Source organism: Chiloscyllium plagiosum, unplaced genomic scaffold (genome assembly GCF_037043375.1).
Source record: "Chiloscyllium plagiosum isolate Xiang-an unplaced genomic scaffold, Cpla_swu_hap1 HiC_scaffold_41, whole genome shotgun sequence".
NCBI classification, from domain to species: Eukaryota; Metazoa; Chordata; class Chondrichthyes; order Orectolobiformes; family Hemiscylliidae; genus Chiloscyllium; species Chiloscyllium plagiosum.
Genome location: NW_028270179.1, coordinates 27386147 through 27407824, shown reverse-complemented (window position 1 = coordinate 27407824; position 21678 = coordinate 27386147). Strand labels below are relative to the sequence as shown.

The 21678-nt window shown below is 43.0% G+C and overlaps 1 protein-coding gene across 1 annotated transcript; it reads right to left on the bottom strand.

Annotated features, from left to right (window-relative positions):
• Window positions 1-7931: 7931 nt before the first annotated feature.
• Window positions 7932-20621, bottom strand: LOC122546141 (putative G protein-coupled receptor 139). Its single transcript, XM_087981879.1, has 5 exons — window positions 20552-20621; window positions 18297-19192; window positions 16301-16358; window positions 9642-9872; window positions 7932-8107 (listed from the first exon to the last, which is right to left on the bottom strand). Exons 1-5 carry the CDS (start codon window positions 20619-20621, stop codon window positions 7932-7934), a joined length of 1431 nt encoding a protein of 476 aa, XP_087838005.1.
• Window positions 20622-21678: the final 1057 nt, after the last annotated feature.

Sequence of the window (21678 nt, the reverse complement as noted above, 5' to 3'; positions counted from 1 at the left end):
CACCGCTAGTGACGGCACTCCAAGATGAACCTTTGCCATCAACTACTACCCTCTGTCTTCTTCCAGCCAGCCAACTCCTAATCCAAACCTCCAACTCACCCTCAATGCCATACCTCCGTATTTTTTGGAGTAGTCTACCATGGGGAACCTTATCAAACGCCTTACTAAAATCCATATACACCACATCTACTGCTTTCCCCTCGTCCACCTCCTTAGTCACCTTCTCAAAGAATTCAATAAGGTTTGTGAGGCACGACCTGCCCTTCACAAAACCATGCTGGCTATCCTTGATCACATTATTCCTATCCAGATGTTCATAAATCCTATCCCTTACAATTCTCTCTAAGATTTTGCCCACAACAGAAGTGAGACTCACCGGCCTATAGTTACTAGGGTTATCCCTACTCTCCTTCTTGAACAAGGGAACCACATTTGCTAGCCTCCAATCTTCTGGCACTACTCCTGTCGACAACGAGGACATAAAAATCAAGGCCAATGGCTCTGCAATCTCTTCCCTTGCTTCCCAGAGAATCCTAGGATAAATGCCATCAGGCCCAGGGGACTTATCTATTTTCACCCTTTCCAGAATTTCCAACACCTCTTCTCTACATACCTCAAAGCCATCCATTCTACTTAATTGTGACTCAGTACTCACATTGACAACAATGACCTGTTCCTGATTGAATACTGACGATAAGTATTCATTCAGTGTCTCCCCAATCTCTTCAGACTCCACACGCAACTTCCCACTACTATCCTTGACTGGACCTATTCCTACCCTAGTCATTCTTTTATTCCTGACATACCTATAGAAAGCCTTAGGGTTTTCCCTAATCCTACCAACTAAGGACCTTTCATGTCCCCTCCTTGCTGCTCTTAGCTCTCTCTTCAGGTCCTTCCTGGCTACCTTATAACTCTCAATCGCCCCAATTGAACCTTCACGCCTCATCTTTACATCGGCCGCCCTCTTTCATTTAACAAGGGATTCCAATTCCTTATTAAACCACGGCTCCCTCACACGACCCTTTCCTCCCTGCCTGACGGGCACATACTTATCAAGGACACTCAATAGTTGCTCCTTGAACAAGCTCCACATATCAATGACACCCTTGCCTTGAAGCTTATTTTTCCAGGCCACACATCCTAAGTCATGCCTCACAGCATCATAATTTCCCTGCCCCCATCTATAACTCTTGCCCTGTAGTGCACACTTATCCCTCTCCATCACTGAGTAAAGGTCACCGAATTGTGGTCACTGTCTCCAAAGTGCTCACCTACCTCTAATTCTAACACCTGGCCTGGTTCATTACCCAGAACCAAATCCAGTATGGCCTCACCTCTTGTTGGCCTATCTACATATTGTGTCAGGAAACCCTCCTGCACACATTGGACAAATACTGACCCATCTAATGAACTTGAGCTATAGCTTTCCCAATTGATATCAGGAACGTTAAAGTTCCCCATAACAACCACCAAAAGTGCATCGAAAGTGGATTTATTTTAATGCAAGGGGTATCAAAGGCAAGTCCGATGATATTAGAGGAGAAAGTGAGGGCTGCAGATGCTGGAGATCAGAGCTGAAAATGTGTTGCTGGAAAAGCGCAGCAGGTCAGGCAGCATCCAAGGAACAGGAGAATCGACGTTTCAGGCATAAGCCCTTCTTCAGGAATGAGGAAAGTGTGTCCAGCAGACTAAGATAAATGGTAGGGAGGAGGGACTTGGGGAGGGGCGTTGGAAATGCGAAGGAGGTCAAGGTGAGGGTGATAGGCCGGAGTGGGGTGGGGGTGGAGAGGTCAGGAAGAAGATTGCAGGTTAGGAAGGCGGTGCTGAGTTCGAGGGATTTGACTGAGACAAGGTGGGGGGAGTGGAAATGAGAAAACTGGAAAAATCTGAGTTCATCCCTTGTGGTTGGAGGGTTCCTAGGCGGAAGATGAGGTGCTCTTCCTCCAACCGTCGTGTTGCTATGGTCTGGCGATGGAGGAGTCCAAGGACCTGCATGTCCTTGACGTGGTCCCAGACGTGGTCGACGATGCCCTCCACCGCATTTCTTCCACTTCCCGCTCCTCCGTCCTTGAGCCCCGCCCCTCCAACCGCCACCAGTACAGAACCCCACTGGTCGTCACCTACCACCCCACCAACCTCCATGTATAGAGTATCATCCGCCGTCATTTCCGCCACCTCCAAACGGACCCCACCAGCAGGGATATATTTCCCTCCCCTCCCCTATCAGCGTTCCGCAAAGACCACGCCCTCTGTGACTCCCTCGTCAGGTCCACACCCCCCACCAACCCAACCTGCACTCCCGCCACCTTCCCCTGCAACCGCAAGAAATGCAAAACTTGCGCCCACTCCTCCCCCCTTACTTCCCTCCAAGGCCCCAAGGGATATTTCCATATCCGCCACAAATTCCCCTGCACCTCCACACACATCATGTATTGCATCCGCTGTACCCGAATTGGCCTCCTCTATATTGGGGAGACAGGCCACCTACTTGTGGAACGTTTCAAAGAACACCTCCTGGACACCCGGACCAACCAACCCAACCACCCCGTGGCTCAACACTTCAACTCCCCCTCCCACTCCACCAAGGACATGCAGGTCCTTGGAATCCTCCATCGCCAGACCATAGCAACATGACGGTTCCACCTAGGAACCCTCCAACCACAAGGGATGAACTCAGATTTTTCCAGTTTCCTCATTTCCCCTCCCCCATCTTGTCTCAGTCAAATTCCTAAAACTCAGCACCGCCTTCCTAACCTGCAATCTTCTTCCTGACCTCTCCGCCCCCAACCCACTCCAGCCTATCATCCTCACCTTGACCTCCTTCCACCTATCGCATGTCCAACGCCCCTCCCCCAAGTCCCTCCTCCCAACTTTTATCTTAGCCTGCTGAACACACTTTCCTCATTCCTGAAGAAGGGCTTATGCCCGAAACGTCGATTCTCCTGTTCCTTGGATGCTGCCTGACCTGCTGCGCTTTTCCAGCAACACATTTTCATCTCAGATAATATTAGAGCCGAGATCAGTGCATAGGCATACATGGGGTTACCAATTATATGAACTTAGTTGAGAGAAGCGCAGGACTTGCAGGTCAACCTTCCAGGATTTAAAGTTTTAGGCGAAACACGATAGCTTGTAAAAGGGGCGGGGAAGTGAATGTCATAACTGGACTTAGACAGGATATCTTGGAAGGTTCGTTTATAGAGGCAATATACTTCCGATTAGCCAGCAGAAGATACAGGAACAGATATGAATACTGAACGTTGAAAGAAAGAAAAACAGCAATGTTGTTCCAGTGTGCGATCTTAACTTCACTGTAAAAACTGGAAATCGCTTTGAACAGGAGGCTGAGATGAGGTATTATTTCTTAGGTACATCTCGGAGGAATTATTGAAATAGAATTTCCTTAGTTGAGGGTCCAGCAATGGAAAGGATCTTATAAAACGTTGTACTGTAAAATAATGCTTATCAGCTAATCAAAATTTCATCGATGATAAAGATTGTGAACAGTGACCAAAACTATGAAAGATTCAAGACTGAAGCTAATACAGATGAGATTTGTCAGGGGGTGATAATGGGGAATTAGGTAAAGATTAAATTCAACAGTACTAGACAGAAACTGAAAAAAATGCATTGAAAACGTGTGTATGAGAGAAAATGCACAAATGAAATGTGGGCGTTTTTGTATTTAAAGGCAAATAGATCAACGTTCAGGGTCAGCATAAGAATGAAAGACAAGGATGTCAAAATTCTAGACCTTGTCCTATGGACCAGCACAGACCCCCTACAAATATTTCAAGAATCTCCCGTATACTCTAACTACAATTTCAGTTCGCATCCCTCTGCAGAATTAGTTTAAAATCACGCGAAAAGTACAACCAAATCCCACCACTCTGCGAGGATTTTGGCTCCCAGCTGGTTCAGGTAAAGACTGTTCTGTTTGTAGAGGCCTCACCTACCTCAGATAGAGACACAATTCGCCAGGAACCCAAGATAACCAAACCCCGCCCCCCACCAACTATCCTGTAGACAAGTTTTCAACTCCTTTCTCTCCCTCTTCTTTGCCCAGCGAACATGTGGCACGGGCAACAAACGAGAAATACCAAATCTCTTTTTTCTACTCTAAAGTGCCCCTCTCGCTACCTTAATTTCTGCCTTAAATCCCCATCTCACTTCCTACCTATGCCATTGGTGCCTACGTGGCGACTTGGAGCTACTTCCCTCCCAATCAACGATTATGAAAGCACAATCAAAGACAACATGAACCCTGGTATTTGGGAGGCAACACACCAACAGTGAGTCAGCCTCGTTTCCACAGAGCCTCCTTTCTATTCACCTACCTATGGAGTCTCCAAGCAACCACCCAAATGTAAAGCCTAACTGACACAGCAGTCCCGTGTCGACTCCTGCTCAGTGAGTGCTCCGCCTATACACGAGATAAGCTTTTTTATATTATAAAATTAATTTCTCGCTCGCCCTCTGGTCCTCGCTGTCACTCCTCCAAATCTTATTGCCGCCTAAAAAAATGAAGAACTCTGATCTCCAGTTTAAGTTTTTGTATATTTTAAATTGTTCTTCCCGTTGATCCTCTGGTCCTCGCGTGTTGCTCCACCCACTCCAAAATGCTGCCGACAAAATGTAGAGGATTTGAGATTCCTGAGTATTCCTGTTCCTGTTTTTGAAGAATAGCACTGGCTATTTTCCATTCTTCTGAGACATCGCCTGTGGTTAAACAAAGTACAAAAATCTCCGTCAATATCTAATTCGTGGGCGGCACGGTGGTACAGTGGTTAGCACTGCTGCCTCACAGCGCCAGAGACCCGGTTTCAATTCCCTGTGTGGAGTTTGCACATTCTCCCCGTGTCTGCGTGGGTTTCCTCCGGGTGCTCCGGTTTCCTCCCACAATCCAAAAATGTGCAGGTTAGGTGAATTAACCATGCTAAATTGTCCGTAGTGTTAGGTGAAGGGGTAAGTGCAGGGGTCGAGGTGGTATACGCTTCGGCGGGTCGGTGTGGACTTGTTGGGCAGAATGGCCTGTTTCCACACTGTAAGTAATCTAATCTAATCTCAGTAATGTTCTGCCTTATCTCCCTCAGATACTGGGTTAGATGCCATTAGGCCTTAAAGTTTTTCAAGGCACTCAAACGACTCCTTTGCTAATGTCAACATGCGCAAGAATATCAACATTGGAAGTATGATTGCTCGCTGAGCTGGAAGGTTCGTTTTCAGATGGTCCATCACCATACGAGGTAACCACTTCAGTGAACCTCTGAATGAAGCACTGGTGGTGTGGCCTGCTTTCTATTTATATGTTTAAGTTTCCTTGGGCTGGTAATGTCATTTCCTGTCGTGACCTCATTTCCTACGATGATGTAATTTTCTGATCCTTTCCTTAGAGGGTGGCAAATTGGATCCATGTCAATGTGTTTGATGATAGAATTCCGATTGGAATACCATGTTTTAGGAATTTTCGTGCCATTCAGCCATTCCTTTACCGGCGGCACGGTGGGTCAGTGGTTAGCACTGCTGCCTCACATCATCAGGGTCCTCGCCTCGGGCGACGATCTGTTGGAGTTTGCATACTCTCCCCGTGTCTGCGTGGGTTTCCTCCGGATTCTCCCGTTTATTCCCTCATGCCAAAGATGCGCAGGTCAGTTGAATTGGCCATGTGAAATTGCCTATAGTGTTAGCGACATTAGTCAGAGGGAAATGGGTCTGGGTGGGTTACTCTTCGGAGCGTCTGTGTGGACTTTTTGGGCCGAAGGGCCTGTTTCCACAATGTAGATAATCTAGGTTTGTCGCATAGAGCGAACAGCTAATGGGGAGCTTCAAACCAGCATCTACAGGAAAACAACACATACAGAACAAATATTGAACTACACAAGTAATCATTCCAACATCTACAAATGAAGCTGCATTAGAACATTATTTCAACGAGTCACCCCACACTGCAGCACAGAAGAAATACGTGAAGCAGAGGAAAATCACCTATGGAGTGTACTTAAAAGAATGGGTTCCCAATGAATGCAGTGTGCCGATTTCTCAGCAACAAACCCAAACAAGCAGACAAAACGCGTCCAGAAACCCTAGCCACTCTCCCATACATCAATCACATCTCCGAAATGTCTGACAGACTACTCCGACCCATTGGCAACAAACCTACCAATACACTAAAACATAAGATAATGAACTTGAAAGACCCTATAGAAAACTAGCCAAATTAATATCACTTACAAAATATCTTGCAATCACTGTAACAAACATTCCATTAAAAACAGGCAGAAAACTAGCCACCAACATACATGAACATCAACTAGCCACAAAACGACATGAGCCACTGTCACTATTATCCTCACATATGGACGAGGAAGGACACCACTTCGACTGGGACAACACATTCATACGAGGACAAGCCAAACAGAGGCAAGCACGACAATTCCTAGATGCATGGCATTCAACCGGAACTCTATCAATAAAAAAATCGACTTAGATACCATTTTCCAGACCCTGAGAAAAAGAGCCGAAAATGACATCACCAACCGAAGGAAATCTAAAAACATAAATAGAAACCGGGCCCATATCACCAGTGTTTCATCTGGAGTCTCACAGATGTTGTGACCTTGAATGGTGACGAAACATCTGGAAATGAACCTCCCAGCTCAGCGAGCAAACTAACATTCAGACATGCGCAATTTTCAAAATGAATTATTGTAACAACAGTCTCCATCTAAACAGTCCAGCATTTTTGTCCCTAACGTTCTCCTAAAATTTCAATGAATTATGATCAGTGTATATGATTGTCTTAGATACGTTTCTGGTAATATAAACACATAAATGTTGCAATACCAACACCAAGTTCAAAGTTTCTTTCTCAGCAGCCGAGTATGTCTGCTGATGAACGTTCAAATTCCTGAAGAAATACTTGTCGGGTCTTTCTATCTTCTCGCCGTCTTCCTGCAGGAGCACAGCACAGACACCCACATAAATTGCATCGATAGCCACCTTGAAAGGTTTCAAGTAATCAGGTGTGGCTATTACTGGAGGAGTGGTTTACACTGTTTTCAGGCTATCAACACCTCCTGGCTGTCCGCTATCAACTGAAACATCTTGCCTTTTATTTTGCAATCACTGAGTGGAACAGCCACACTGCTAAAATTCGACACATTTTTTTGATAAAATGAACTTAATCTTAGGAACCGTATTACTGCTCTTTTGGTCGATGGTATGGAAAATTCCTCAATTACTTTCGTTCTCCCAACCCGTGGACCAGGGACCAGGAAAGTGACTTGGGCTTTGGCAAATTCATATTTCGCCAGGTTTATCACCAAACCAGCCTTCCAAAGTCGATTGAACAAGTCGGTTAAATGCTGTAAATGGTCTTTCCATGAGAGACTAAAAAGCACTAAACATGTCATTGATGTGCACAACACAGATTTGTCATCCGGCAATTACCTTATTGGTTGGTCTCTGAAATGTGGCCAGAGAGTGTTTCATACCAAATGGCTTACTGTAACTGATCAGTTCATTTGGCGTTACAAAAGCTGAAATGTCTTTGCTCTTTCTGACAAAATTATCTGCCAGTCGACTCTGAACAAGTCCATCTTAAAATATAAGTTTCTTGTCCCACCTTTTCAACACAATCTTCCAATCCCACAATAGGATAAGTATCAGTCTTTGTAACTGCATTGGTTTTGCGAACGTCCACACAATTGGGTACCATCTTGCTTTGCCACATAACGATGGGTGAGCTCCAGTTACTGTAAATGACTTCGATTATGTTCTCTTCGAGCAATCTCCTTCTTAACCTGTGCCAAATAATGAGACTTATGCCGATAAGTATATTGCTTAATCGGAACAGTACCTTCTATATCAACATCATCCACAATTAGATAAGTGCTTCCGATTTTGTCTTTCCCGCATATTTCCCCATGTTATCGTAATAACTCTTTCAGGTCATTTCGATTTTTCTCAGGAAGGAAACCCAAATGTTTATCATAATTTCTGACGACTTCCTCATTCTGCAATTTAATTTGAGTAATGTCAAATTCAGAATCCTCTGAAATTGGTTCTTCTCTTTCTGTTGTGATCATTAGCACTTTCACATACCCTGTAAAAATAGCATTTGGGCATGGTCATGTCAAACATATAGGAGATATTTTCCTGTCTGGAATCTCTATCAAGTAGTACATCGCAATCAATTTCCCTTCGATCTGATAAGGTCCACTAAACATTGCTTTTAAAGGATCACCTATGACTGTAAGCAATACTGTTAATTTATCCTGATAGAAACGTTGCGATTTTTTGATGTTTTCTCTACTTCTTGTTCATAACCTGCTGCAATATTTTTAAATGCGATCGAGCCAACTCGCCAGCTTCGTTTACTCGTTCTCTAAAATTTGACACACAGTCCAAATGCGTGGTCTCTGAATACTGACATACTTACTTCTCCTTAATCAATTTCAATGGTCCACTAACTTGATGCCCAAAGACTAATTCAAATGAACTGAATTTGGTCCATTGATTTGTTGCAACTCTGTCAGTAAACGCGCGAACGGAATTCCCTTATTCCAAACATGGCCTTTAGCTTTCGACACAACCGTCCTAGCGCTCCCTGTGAAACTGGATGTACACAGTAGATTTGAATTGTTTCATTCCTAATCTGTCTGTAACTTTCTTGAAAGTTTGGATATGACGTTTGACACTTTGGAAATCCGTATCGAGTTAAAAAAAATGAATAGTTCTCGACAAACCTTTTGCCTGTGATTTTGCACAATCGGATGGCCTTTGAAAATCTCGTCGGTAAATCCATTATTGCTTGCAAATACTGATTCCCACGTGTTGCTTGACGCAGGGACCTCCACAATCAGTCAAGACTCTTGTAAAAGTTTCCTCAACTGCTGGAATAAATAATAAAGTTACAGGTTTTATTTCCGCCTGTTGTTTTCCAATTACCTGACATGTATGACACATCAGGCAACATTCAGCTATTATCCTCGTGCAATCCAGGCCAGTAGAAATGGGCGACACGGTGGCTCAGTGGTTAGCACTGCTGTCGCACAGCACCATCGTCTGGCGTTCGCTTCCTCCCCTGTCTGTGTGGAGTTCGCACATTCTCCCCGTGTGTGCGTGGGTTTTCTTCGGGTGGTTCGGTTTCTTCCCACTATCCAAAGATGTGCAGGTCAGGTGAATTGACCATGCTAAATTGCCAAGAGTATTAGGTGCGTTAGTTAGTGGGGAATGAGTTTGGGTGGGTTTCCCTGCGGAGGGGCGGTGTGGACTTGATGGGCGGAAGGACCTGTTTCCACTGTATAGACAATTGAAACAAAAAGAAATATGTTGGTATTTTAATCTATTTCCCTCACTCCTAAATGATCCCAAGTGGTCACTCATACGACACTCGCAACATCTCCATTCTATGGCACACTGGGGACACATTTTGATGCATTTCTGCCCATTTCTCAACTGCTTGAATGTGTGATAGTCGCCATTTCCTCACTAAGACATCATTTTAACAAATAGTAACTGTCACGGCTGCATTCAGATTCCTCTCAATATATGTATTTTGATACAACTGCTTTACATTTTCATTTTTTGCTGCAACTCAGTGAGTTTTGCAGAGCTAAAGATATTTGCATGATTACCTCTTTGCACCTGTTTTGTGTCAACTATCTGATCGACCATCGTCTCTGACACTGACACTTCAGACACCTTATCTCTGCCATTTGATCTCTCTGGTTTCAACTGGTCATTCTGTGAACCTGTTACTACACACTCGGGGAAGGTTCCACGGTAAAACTCCTGCATTGCTTCAGTTGTCTGAGTCTCCAGTGGCTTTTCAAACACAGTAGATGTCACAGGTGAATCAGCAATATCTTTCGAAAAGACAAAATATATTCCTAGAGCTGAGAATTTGTCCAGTACTCCTACTGCCATTTCTTCACTCTTCTCTGAACTCTCTAGCCTCACTTTACATAACTGAGAGCTTTTGTCTCACCGTGACCACTAATTTCTTTGACAGTCGACCTTCAGAAATACTTAACTCTTCATGCATCAGCATCACAGACTGAGAGGATCCTGTGTCCCTTAATATTGTAACATGTCCACCTGCTATTCCTGTCCAATTTGAATAAACTTTACATTTGCAGGTATATTTTCTAAGTAGATCGGTCACTTACTCCTTAATCAACTTTCGATCAGTTTGTACACTCTGATCCAGCTTTTCAGCTTCCATTGTGCTTTCTGTTTCCTCTCCAACAAAACTCACAGTCTTGTCCAGTTTTCATACATCTGTTTTTTTTTTTCTCGCCCAACAACAATGTGATTTGATGTGGCCTACTTCATTACAATAAAAACACCGAAGCTTTTTACCTTCTTTAACCCCCTCACGAGTTTGTTCTTTACATTGTGGTGAGTTATCCTTCTGGTGTTCACCGAAATGTATCTTGGCCTTTCGGCCTGAGGATTTTTCTTTGTCCCAATTTCTGTCCCTCATGGACTGAAATTGATTCTGGAAGCCAAATCAGGTTTTATGAACCAGCTGATGATCATCAGCCACTTTAGCTGCTAACTTTTCCGTTGTAACTCTCTGCACCTCCACATGAGTACGCAATATTTCAGGCAGTGAATTTTGAACTCCTCTAAACTAATTGTCTCTGGAAGAGCATCGTAACTTTTCTCTATATTAAATGCTCTTATTCACCTATCAAAATAACTTTGGTTGCTCCTTTCAAACTTAATGTAGGTTTAGCCAATAATCCTTTCTTAAATTGCTGAAACGATGTCGACAGGTTTCTAGTACAAGGTCATATGAACTTGAGATAGTTTTTTTCACTTCCTCATACTCCACAGGTTCCTCCCCGATAGTGATGCGAATGCCTCATGAGATCTAACTTCAACAACACCCACATGGTCTCTGGCCACTACATTGGTTTCGTCACTTTTTCAAATGAGATGAAAAAGGCTTCCCCATCCTTCTCATCAAATCTAGACAATGTTTGAAAATACTTAAACAGTTTCTCAACAGGCCTTTGGGGACGACATGCTGGCACTGGTGCCTCACAGCTCCAGAGACCCGGGTTCAATTCCCGCCTCAGGCGACTCTCTGTGTGGAGTTTGCACATTCTCCCCGTGTCTGCGTGGGTTTCCTCTGGGTGCTCCGGTTTCCTCCCACAATCCAAAAATGTGCAGGTTAGGTAAATTTGCCATGCTAAATTGCCTGCAGCGTTAGGTGAAGGGGTAAATATAGGGGAATGGGTCTGGGTGGGTTGCGCTTCGGCGGGTCGGTGTGGACTTGTTGGGCTGGAGGGCCTGTTTCCACACTGTAAGTAGTCTAATCTAAATAATAACAGGGGCTTGGTCATCTTTACGCTCTTCCTCACTAAGACTATCTTCAGACTTCATCTCCATCCTTTAAAGCTGTATTTCCTTTCAAAGTCTCATTTTCTGAAGTTCAAACTCTCTCTCTTTCTTCCTCCTCTGCTAAAGTCATTCGTTCTTTTTTCTTTCTGTACCTGCTTTAATCGTAACTCAAACTAATTCATTCCTACTTCTAACTGCATTTTCTTTCATTTCCTATTGAAGTTTACTTATTTTTATGGATCTTGATGGGGCTTTCAACAAATTTAAATCCTGAATTACTGCTGCAATCATCTCACATTTCCTCACGTTAGGAGGCAACTTCAACTCCAGCGTTTCTACTAATTCCTGCAGCTCCGGTCTCGTTTCGCCTTTCAGGAAGGCATGGTGGCTCAGTGGACCAGGGTACGATTTCAGCTACGGGCGACTGTCTGTGTGGAGTTTGCGCATTCTCCCCATGTCTGAGAGGATTTCCTCTGCGTAGCACAGTTTTCTCCCCCAATCCAAAGACATGCAGGTTAGGTGAGTTGGCGATGCTAAATTCCTAGAAGTATAGGTTATTAGTCAGGATAAATGTAGGAGAATGCGTCTGGGTGGGTTACTCTCCCGGAAATACATGCAGGGAAGCTATTCGCTTGGAACTGAGAAATAACAAAGGGATGATCACCTTATTGGGATTGTATTGTAGACACCCCAATCGTCAGAGGGAAGTTGAGAAACAAACTTGCAAGGAGATCTCAGCTATCTGAAAGAATAATAGGGTAGTTAGGGTAGGGGATTTTAACTTTCCAAACATCCACTGGGATTGCCATACTGTGTTAAATGTTTAGATGGAGAGGAATTTCTGAAGTATGTACACGACAATTTTCTGATTCAGTATGTGAATGTACCTACGAGAGAAGGTGCAAAACTTGACCTACTCTTGGGAAATAAGGCAGGGCAGGTGACTGAGTTGTCAGTGGGGGAGCACTTTGGCACCAGCGATCATAATTCTATTCATTTTAAAATAGTGATGGAAAAGGATAGACCAGATGTAAAAGTTGAAGTCCTAAATTGGAGAAAGGCGAATTTTGACGGTATTTGGCAAGAACTTTCAAAAGATGATTGGGGGCAGATGTTCGCAGGTAAAGGGACGGCTGGAAAATGGGAAGTCTTCAGAAATGAGATAACAAGAATCCAGAGAAAGTATATTCCTGTTAGGGTTAAAGGGAAGGCTGGTAGATATAGGGAATGCTGGATGACTAAATAAATTGAGGATTTGGTTAAGAAAAAGAAGGAAGCACATGTCAGGTATAGACAGGATAGGTCGAGTTAATCCTTAGAAGAGTATAAAGAAAGTAGGAGTATACTTAAGAGGGAAATCAGGAGGGCAAAATGGGGACATGAGATAGCTTTGGCAAGTAGAATTAAGGAGAATACAAAGGGTTTTTACAAATATATTAAGGACCAAAGGGTAACTAGGGAGACGATAGAGCCCCTCAAAGATCAGCAAGGCGGCCTTTGTGTGGAGCCACAGAAAATGGGGGAGATGCTAAATGAATATATTGCATCAGTATTTCCTGTGGAAAAGAATATGGAAGATATAGACTGTAGGGAATTAGATGGTGACATCTTGCAAAAAGTCCAGATTACAGAGGAGGAAGTGCTGAATATCTTGAAATGGTTAAAAGTGGATAAATCCCCAGGACCTAATCAGGTGTACCATAGAACTCCGTGAGAAGCTAGAGAAGTGATTGCTGGGCCTCTTGCTGAGATATTTGTATCATCGATAGTTACAGATGAAGTGCCAGAATACTAAAGATTGGCAAACGTGGCGCTACTGTTTAAGAAAGGCGGTAAAGACAAGCCAGGGTACTATAGACTGGTGAGCCTGAACTCGGTGGTGGGCAAGTTGTTGTAGGGAATACTGAGGACGTACATATATTTGGAAAAGCAAGGACTGATTCGGGATAGTCAACATGGCTTTGTGTGTGCCTCACAAACTTCATTGAGTTTTTTGATGAAGTAACAAAGAAGATTGCTGAGGGCAGAGCAGTAGATATGATCTATATGGATTTCAGTAAGGCGTTCAACAAAGTTTCCCATGGGAAACTGATTAGCAAGGTTAGATCTCATGGAATACAGGGAGAACTAGCCATTTGGATACAGAACTGGCTCAAAGGTAGAAAACAGAGGGTGGTGGTTGAGGGTTGCTTTTCCGACTGGAGGCCTGTGACCAGTGGAGTGCCACAAGAATCGATGCTGGGCCCTTTACTTTCTGTCATTTGTATAAATGATTTGGATGGGAGCATAAGAGGTACAGTTAGTAAGTTTGCAGATGACACCAAAATTGGAGGTGTAGTGGACAGCAAAAAGGGTTACCTCAGATTACAACAGGATCTGATCCAGATGGGCCAATGGGCTGAGAAGTGGCAGATGGAGATTAATTCAGATAAGTGCGAGGTGCTGCATTTTGGGAAAGCAAATCTTAGCAGGACTTATACACTTAATGGTAAGGTCCTAGGGACTGTTGCTTAAAAAAGAGACCTTGGAGTGTAGGTTCATAGCTCCTTGAAAGTGGATTCGCAGGTAAATAGGATAGTGAAGAAGGCGTTTGGTATGCTTTCCTTTATTGGTCAGAGTAATGATTACACGAGTTGGGAGATAATGTCGCGGCTGTGCAGGACAATAGTTAGGCCACTGTTGGAATATTGCGTGCAATTCTGGTCTCCTTCCTATCGGAAAGATGTTGTGAAACCTGAAAGGGTTCAGAAAAGATTTACAAGATGTTGCCAGGGTTGGAGAATCTGAGCTACAGGGAGAGGCTGAACAGGCTGGGGTTGTTTTCCCTGGAGCGTTGGAGGCTGAGAGGTGACCTTATAGAGACTTACAAAACTATGAGGGGCATAGAGAGGATAAATAGACAAAGTCTTTTCCCTGGTGTTGGGGAGTCCAGAACTAAAGGCATAGTTATAGGGTGAGAGGTGAAAGATATAAAAGAGACCTAAGGGGCAACTTTTTCACGCAGATGGAGGTATTTGCATGGAAAGAGCTGCCAGAGGACGTGGTGGAGGCTGGTACAATTGCAACATTTAAGGGGCATTTGGATGGGTATTTGAATAGGTAGGGTATGGAGGGCTATGGGCCGGGTGCTGGCAGGTGCGACTAGATTGGGTTGGAATGTCTGGTCAGCGTGGACGGGTTGGACCGAATGGTCTGTTTCCATGCTATACATCTCCATGACTCTATGACTCTTCGGAGAGTCGGTGTGGACTTGTTCGGCCTGTTTCCACACTGTTGGGACTCTAGCCAAATGAAACCTCTAAGGTCACTTCTTCCACCTACAGTACCTCCTTGTTGACTGAAAGAGGCATTGCTCTCTAAGCGCTGTTTAAACCAATCAAATCAACTCCAGAAAGAAAAAGACACTAACACTCACTACAAAGAGACCACGATCTGTAATGGACTAGGACCAACGCAAAAAAAAAAAACATTTTTAAGCAGGTAGCCCAGCCTGTAACTTTGTTATTTGTTTTAGGTAAGTGTCTATTTTAGATATTTCCAATGTGAGTTAACTGGTCCAGCTGCCAAGTTTTAAGCAAACAGAATGTGTTTAGAAAATTACGGAATGCAACACAACGAAACAAAGATCGAATACGCAATTAACTTATCCTATCGGAAACCAAGAAGCTGGCCCAACTTAATGGCGCTGATCCAAATGAAAATTGCTCCGATGAACATATCCATTAGCACTCAGAGCAAAAATGAAACCACCCACCTTATAGGCTTGAAGTTGGACAGAATGAAGTTGGACAGGTGACAGGGGCAAGTGCAGCTTTTCTTCATACACACGGCCACTGAACTGAATCAAAATCTCTCATCTACATGAAGACTAGCAGCCCAGCTAGCTGGCTACTTACGTTTATATTTCACCAGTTTGCAAGGCACGAAAGCCTGAGACAGGAGATATTATCTGTTATGGGTAAAGAAAAGGTGCCCAAATAAAACTTTCGATCTCAGTCTCTTTGGACACTGGCCAATTACCCCATCTCTAGAAAAAATGCGAGGGCATAGTTAACTTGTAAGAAGGATTGTGACAAGGAATACACAGACAGAGAAGAGTTCCGTAACGCCAGGAAGACGGGTATGTATGGGCAGGCAGACCAGGATTCACCTGTTGCCATTCCTTTCTCACACACGTACACCACTTTGGATACTGTCGTTTGGACAGCATGGCCTCTCGGTGAAAGCAGTAGCATCATGTCAGTGAGACCACTGCAGACACTGGTACAGCAGGAGGTTTTGAAGCGCAAGCCAGCAACAATGCTAGGGGACTCTGCAGTCAGGGGCACAGGCATGCGTCTGGAATAAGCCCTGTGAACTTCCTTCACTCCCGCTCCAATGTCAGTACATCATTTCTCCATCATGGAGACAGAAACTGCGCAATTGTGGCTTTGGCAGCACCGTAAATACTGCAGAATAACCTTCTTTGTACAGTATTTTATTTTCATTCTTAATTGCCTGATGCACCTACAAAACAATACTATGTGACTTATGCACAAAGATACCTAGGTTTCTCCGCAAGTAGCATGCTACAATTATTATTGTCAAGAACTCCGACATGTTCCATGTGTAGCATACAGCGCCTCAGACGTTCCAGGATTAAATTCCACCTAAAGCTACTCATCTGAATTCACCAGTTGATGGATGTCATACTGCTGCCTGAGACCACCCTTGTCACTTTCAAAAACACCATACATTTTCTGTTATCTGCAAACTTACTAATTACTCCTTCAGCATGCACATCCAAATCATTAATTTATGTCACAAACAGCAAGTGAATCAAATGTACACCACTGATCACAAGCTTCCATGAACAAAACAGATATCCATCATTACATTTTCCCTCCTACTTGCAAGACAATTTAGTTTTTCAACTTGCACTGGATCCCATGGGTTCTTATACTTTGGGGCAACATTCCACGTATGACAATGATAAAGTCCTCATCAATGATTTTCGTCACCTGTTTAAAAAAAGTAACATTTTAATTAGTTACACAGGATTTTCATCCGCCAAATCCATGCTGACTATCCTTATTTAATCACTGCCTTTGCAAACTAATTGATCAATTCTATTTGGCAATTATCAGACTGAAGCTGAGGATCCATGGCAAGAACTATTTGTGGAGGCTTTGCTTGTACTGTAGGATGATATTGCCTCGGTATCGTCCAAACACAAACGGTCTGAGATCCACATGCATATCCTCGATCCTCATTTAACGCATCCATTCCTCTCCATGTGGTCTCCTCTATATCAGAGACACCGAAGGCAACCTTGCAGAATGGTGTTGGGAACATCTCTGGTGTGTACAAACCAACCATTCCACCTTCTCGTGGCCAAATATTTCAAATTCCCCTCCCTCTCCCCCGATTATATGCCCATTCTGGTCCTTCACCTTCTCTGCAAAGGCCACCCGGAACTGAAGGAGGAGCACCTAATCTTCTGTTTGATAGCCTTCACCATCATAGCCTCAACTTTAAATTCAACAGTTTTCGAATCTTTTTACCGACACAACGCATCTCAAATCCAATCCTCCAACTCGGCACCACCTACTTGAATTGAGCTAACTTAACCTTCCCACCACCCATTCCAAATATCCACTCCACCATTCCCACTGACCTAACAGCATCACCTCATAACTCCATCCACCTATTGCTTTCCCAGTTACATTTCCTCCAGCCTCATCCCCTCCACCGTCAATACGTCGCACCGCCCTCCCCTCTTCACAGTCCTGTTGAAGGAGAATGCATGAAACATCGGCGTTCCTCCTCCTTGGATGTTGCCTGAACTGTTGTGCTTTTTCCAGCGACACATTTCATTGAGTATTATGTATTTGTTTGTGAATCATACAGCCAGAACACGATGTAAGGGACATCTTGCAGGAAAGAGGTAACAAATGGCTTTTTTTACTTGTTTGTATCCAGGTGCCCTGAAGCTGTGAGATATGGAGGCAGAGAAAGGAAACGCTCATGACGAGATTTACCGAATGGAATTACCTATTCGAAGACGCATGACACGGAAAGCAGGACAAAGGTTACTGTGCTTGTGTGTACCATGGTTCTCTAAATGGTTAGAAATCAGAATGATATGACACATTGTCATCGCTCTTTTTTTGCACAGTATCAACCGCTCTATCGGGAGTCTGTACAGTAACTCTTCAACTCTGAAGCAATAATGTGGTTCATTCACTACAGATAATATTAATATTGGAACACAATCTTTTTGTTGTCGTTTTTGGCAAATATCATTGGAATACGACAAATTCAAAGTCGAATCAAGTTTATATTGACATACATAAAGGGAACAAAATGAAACAATCAGACTTGTGGACACTCACGATTCAAATGAATGATATAATAGTGGAGCTATCAGTTTTGTTTTATGAGACAAAGCACACCAGTGCAATCAGGGTGAATTCCACCATGAAATATGTTCAGCCAGTTCGCTGCTTCTGGACGAATTATCCGTTTTTGCAACATCTTATTTTTCTTGTCATTGAAGTTGACAATTCATTAATGAAATGGATTTTATACACGTGCACAAGCAATGATATTACACGCATATCTACGTTAAGTATATTATATGAATAATACCGCTGCCGGCCTGACATATGACAAGCTGATCCCGAATCAGTAAAAGCACCATGCAGCAGCGATAGATATAACAAAGGCTAAACAGTGCAATATGGAACAAAAGTAAAAAAAAACCTGATAATTGTTATATGACTGAATAAGGGCAATTTTAGCTTCATTAAGCATTCTTATATTAACACTTTCTGCATGGAATTTTAAGAAAGTGCTCCAAATCACGTGGGACAGTGTTTGGTGTACCTTTGAAATGTAGATGCTGCAATGTAAGCTGGAGTTCACGTTGAATTATCTCGTTTCCACATTTTAAATACATTTTCGAATGGACTCAGTGGATATTTCAACCAACTCTGCAACTCAGCTCTTATTTTACTCTGTGTTCCTGCATAAATAAAAGGGTTTATGCATGAACTCAATAACTGAAGCATGTATCCGCATTGTTGAAGAATAAAGGTGGGATCACTTGCATCTGAACCTGAGGAATATGTGACATTCGCTATTCGGACATAGAGGATCATTACAACAAATACCAAATATAGCAGAATGAAACTGCCCGAGATGGCAAACAGTAAAACAATGGACTTCCTTCGCTTCTCCATCTCTGGGTCACCCTGGTTCTCTCCAGTCCTCTGGGTCCGCAGCCTCCTGCGAGATGCATTGGCTGCAAGAATGTGTCTGACGGTTAAAGCATTGAGAAGCAAAATCAGAATGAATGGGAGACAAGGTGTTAAGATTGATCGAATCCAGTCGTATGCAGCCCATGCCAAGGATATGTAGTATATTGCCTTTACAGCACAGAACCAGGGTCGATTGTTAATAATGTATACAGGTTCATACATAAAATATGTGGCGATATTTTTTCCACAAGACAGTGCTGACACAATTCCTATCACCCATGCTGCCATCTTCTCAGTGCAATATTTAATTTTCAGCTTCTGCCAACAAATGGCAACAAAACGATCAAAGGTGAAAGCCACGGTTAACCAGACAGAACTGTCAATGGCTGCAAAATTTACAGCTGCACGAAAACTGCAGATGGGTGTGATAGAGAGGAAGGTGAATGGGAAATAAATTCCAGCGATCCGATTTAATATCACAATCGTGACTAAAACCAGGAGATCTGTCGCCGCCATAGACATTAGATAATAAGTCATACATCCTGAGAGGCCGCATCTTCTTCGCAATAGTACGATAATTATTGCCAAGTTAGCTGTAACAGAAATAAAGAGCAAGACAAGGTTTTTACTGCTTTCACTCTCTTTGTTTTACATGACATCATATGGTTTACGATGCATAAAGACATGATCTGATTTGTAGAGCAATCTATTATTCGAGAGACAATTCATATGGCTTATATACAATCCTTTGTGTAAAACAAAAATGATTGTCAGTAACATAACAACATAATAAGCTTTATGAGTCTGAATTAAGAATAGTATACGTGAAAAAAAATGCAAGGCATAGAATTCAACATGACAGCATCACATTCGCATCAGAAGTGTCGCACAACCAATGAAAACCAGAAGATATGCAAACATAAGATAAAGGAACAAGGATAGGTTATCTAGCCTTGTGAAACTGTTCCAACACCAAGTAAAGTGGCAGTTCATTTGATTTTTACTGCAACTTTACATTCCCGCATCTGCCTATTTTCCTTTAATACTCTGCATCAACAGGCTGTTTACTTGGGGAATTGCGAAGACTCGCAATGGTTACAGGAAAATAGACCACTGCATATCCGTCATTGACACGTCCTCTGGCGTACTGTGGCTCAGTGGTCGTCACTGCTGCCTCACAGTACTAAGGTAACGAGATCAATTCCTGCCTAATGCAACAGTCTGTGTGGAGTTTGCACATTCTCCTTGCGTCTGCACGGACACCTCCGGGTAATCCAGTTTCATCATACAATACAAAAATGTGCATGCCAGGTGAATTCGTCATGCTAAATTGTGCGTAGTGTTTGGTGCCTTAATTAAGGGAACGGATCCAGGTGGGTTTCTCTTCAGAGGATCGGTGTGGAATTATTTGGCCGAAGAGCCTGTTTCCATACAGTAGGGATATTAACCACTCTGCTATTTTTTGTGTCATGACTCCTAATTACAGTTCTACCAATATGAAAGAAACTATATAATCATAGTTGAGTTCTTTCAATAGCCACCCAGACAAATCCACGCAGGATTCTACTTATTTTAATCATGTCACTGCTGAATTTACCAACTTTCAATGATACGTGCCAGACTATCTACTGTTTCCGAATAGGTCAACCCACTTATTCCTCGTTGGGAAATTCTGAAATAACATTTCCATGAGGGGATAACTTATACATTTCGCGTAATCGTGCCAATAAACTGAAAATATCGATAGTATATATTGGGTCTTCTATATAGTATTAAATGGATAAAATATTATGTTCGTTAAATGCAAGGAAGATCGTCATTAATAGGTGTAGTTTCTCCCTTTAAAGGCGGAAAAGGATGTTGGAAAGGGTGATAACTGCCATTGGAAAAATAGAGAATTGATACATCTGGGCAACGATTCATGCACTACGAAAATAAACACACTGGTCTACCTGAAACTCCGACAGCAGCAAAGACAACGTAAGAAATGGCAAATAGCAGACCTCTTAGTACCTCGTGCATTTCGAACAGATGTTCTGCAGCGATTCAGAAATGGAGTGGAAAATTCTCAATTTATGTGCGATGCCAGACTCCTGAGATTTAATTACATGTCTGAACTTTGAAACACCGCGCATTTATTCAAAAAGAAAACAAATTACTGCAGTTGTTAATTGGTTTAATCGTGATATTTCAGCCTGGTCTGGGGAAAAAAGAGAAACGTTACTGTGATCCTCATTCAGTCTCACAGACTTTTTAAAAAAAAATTAGAATCCCTAAGCTATGGAAGCTGGCCACACGGTGAGTTGGAGGCTAACACAGCTGTTTCACAGCGCTATCGACCTGGATTGGATTCCAGCCTCTGGCCACTGTCTTTATGGAGTTTGCACATTTTCCCCGCGCCTGCATGGGTTTACTCTGGTTGCTCTGGTTTTGTCACAAAGTCCAAAGATGTGAAGGTTAGGTGGATTGGCCATGCGAAATTGTCTATTGTGTTCAAGGAAGTGTCGGAGAGTTGCATTAGTCAGTGTTAGATGTATGTTAGTAGGGGAAATGATCTTGGTGGGATACTTTTCGGAGTGTCAATGTGGACTTGGTGGGCCAAATAACCTGATTCCACACGGCATGGATTCTATGAAAGACGTCTATGAGACCGAATAATGATCACATTTTTTTTTTCGTAAAGAACAATAAGAAGTTTCAGTCTACGGCGAGGACAACTTTTCTAGGAGGTGCCCATTTTCCTGCTAATGCATTGCCAAATTCTCTGATAATGCAAAGTAAGATACGTATCCTTTGAACACATCCACGTTATTAATTTAGCCTCATAACAGTTTCAGGAAACTTCCCTTCATGCTACATAAACTTTGTTTGACTAGTTACCCTACTTACATTTATCTAACACTGACTAATGCAACTCGCCGACACTTCCTTGAACACAATAGACAATTTCGCATGGTCAATCCACCTAACCTTCACAACCTTGGACTTTGTGACAAAACCAGAGCAACCAGAGGAAACCCAAGCAGGAACAGGGAAAATGTGCAAACTCCACAAAGACAGTCGCCAGAGGCTGAAATTG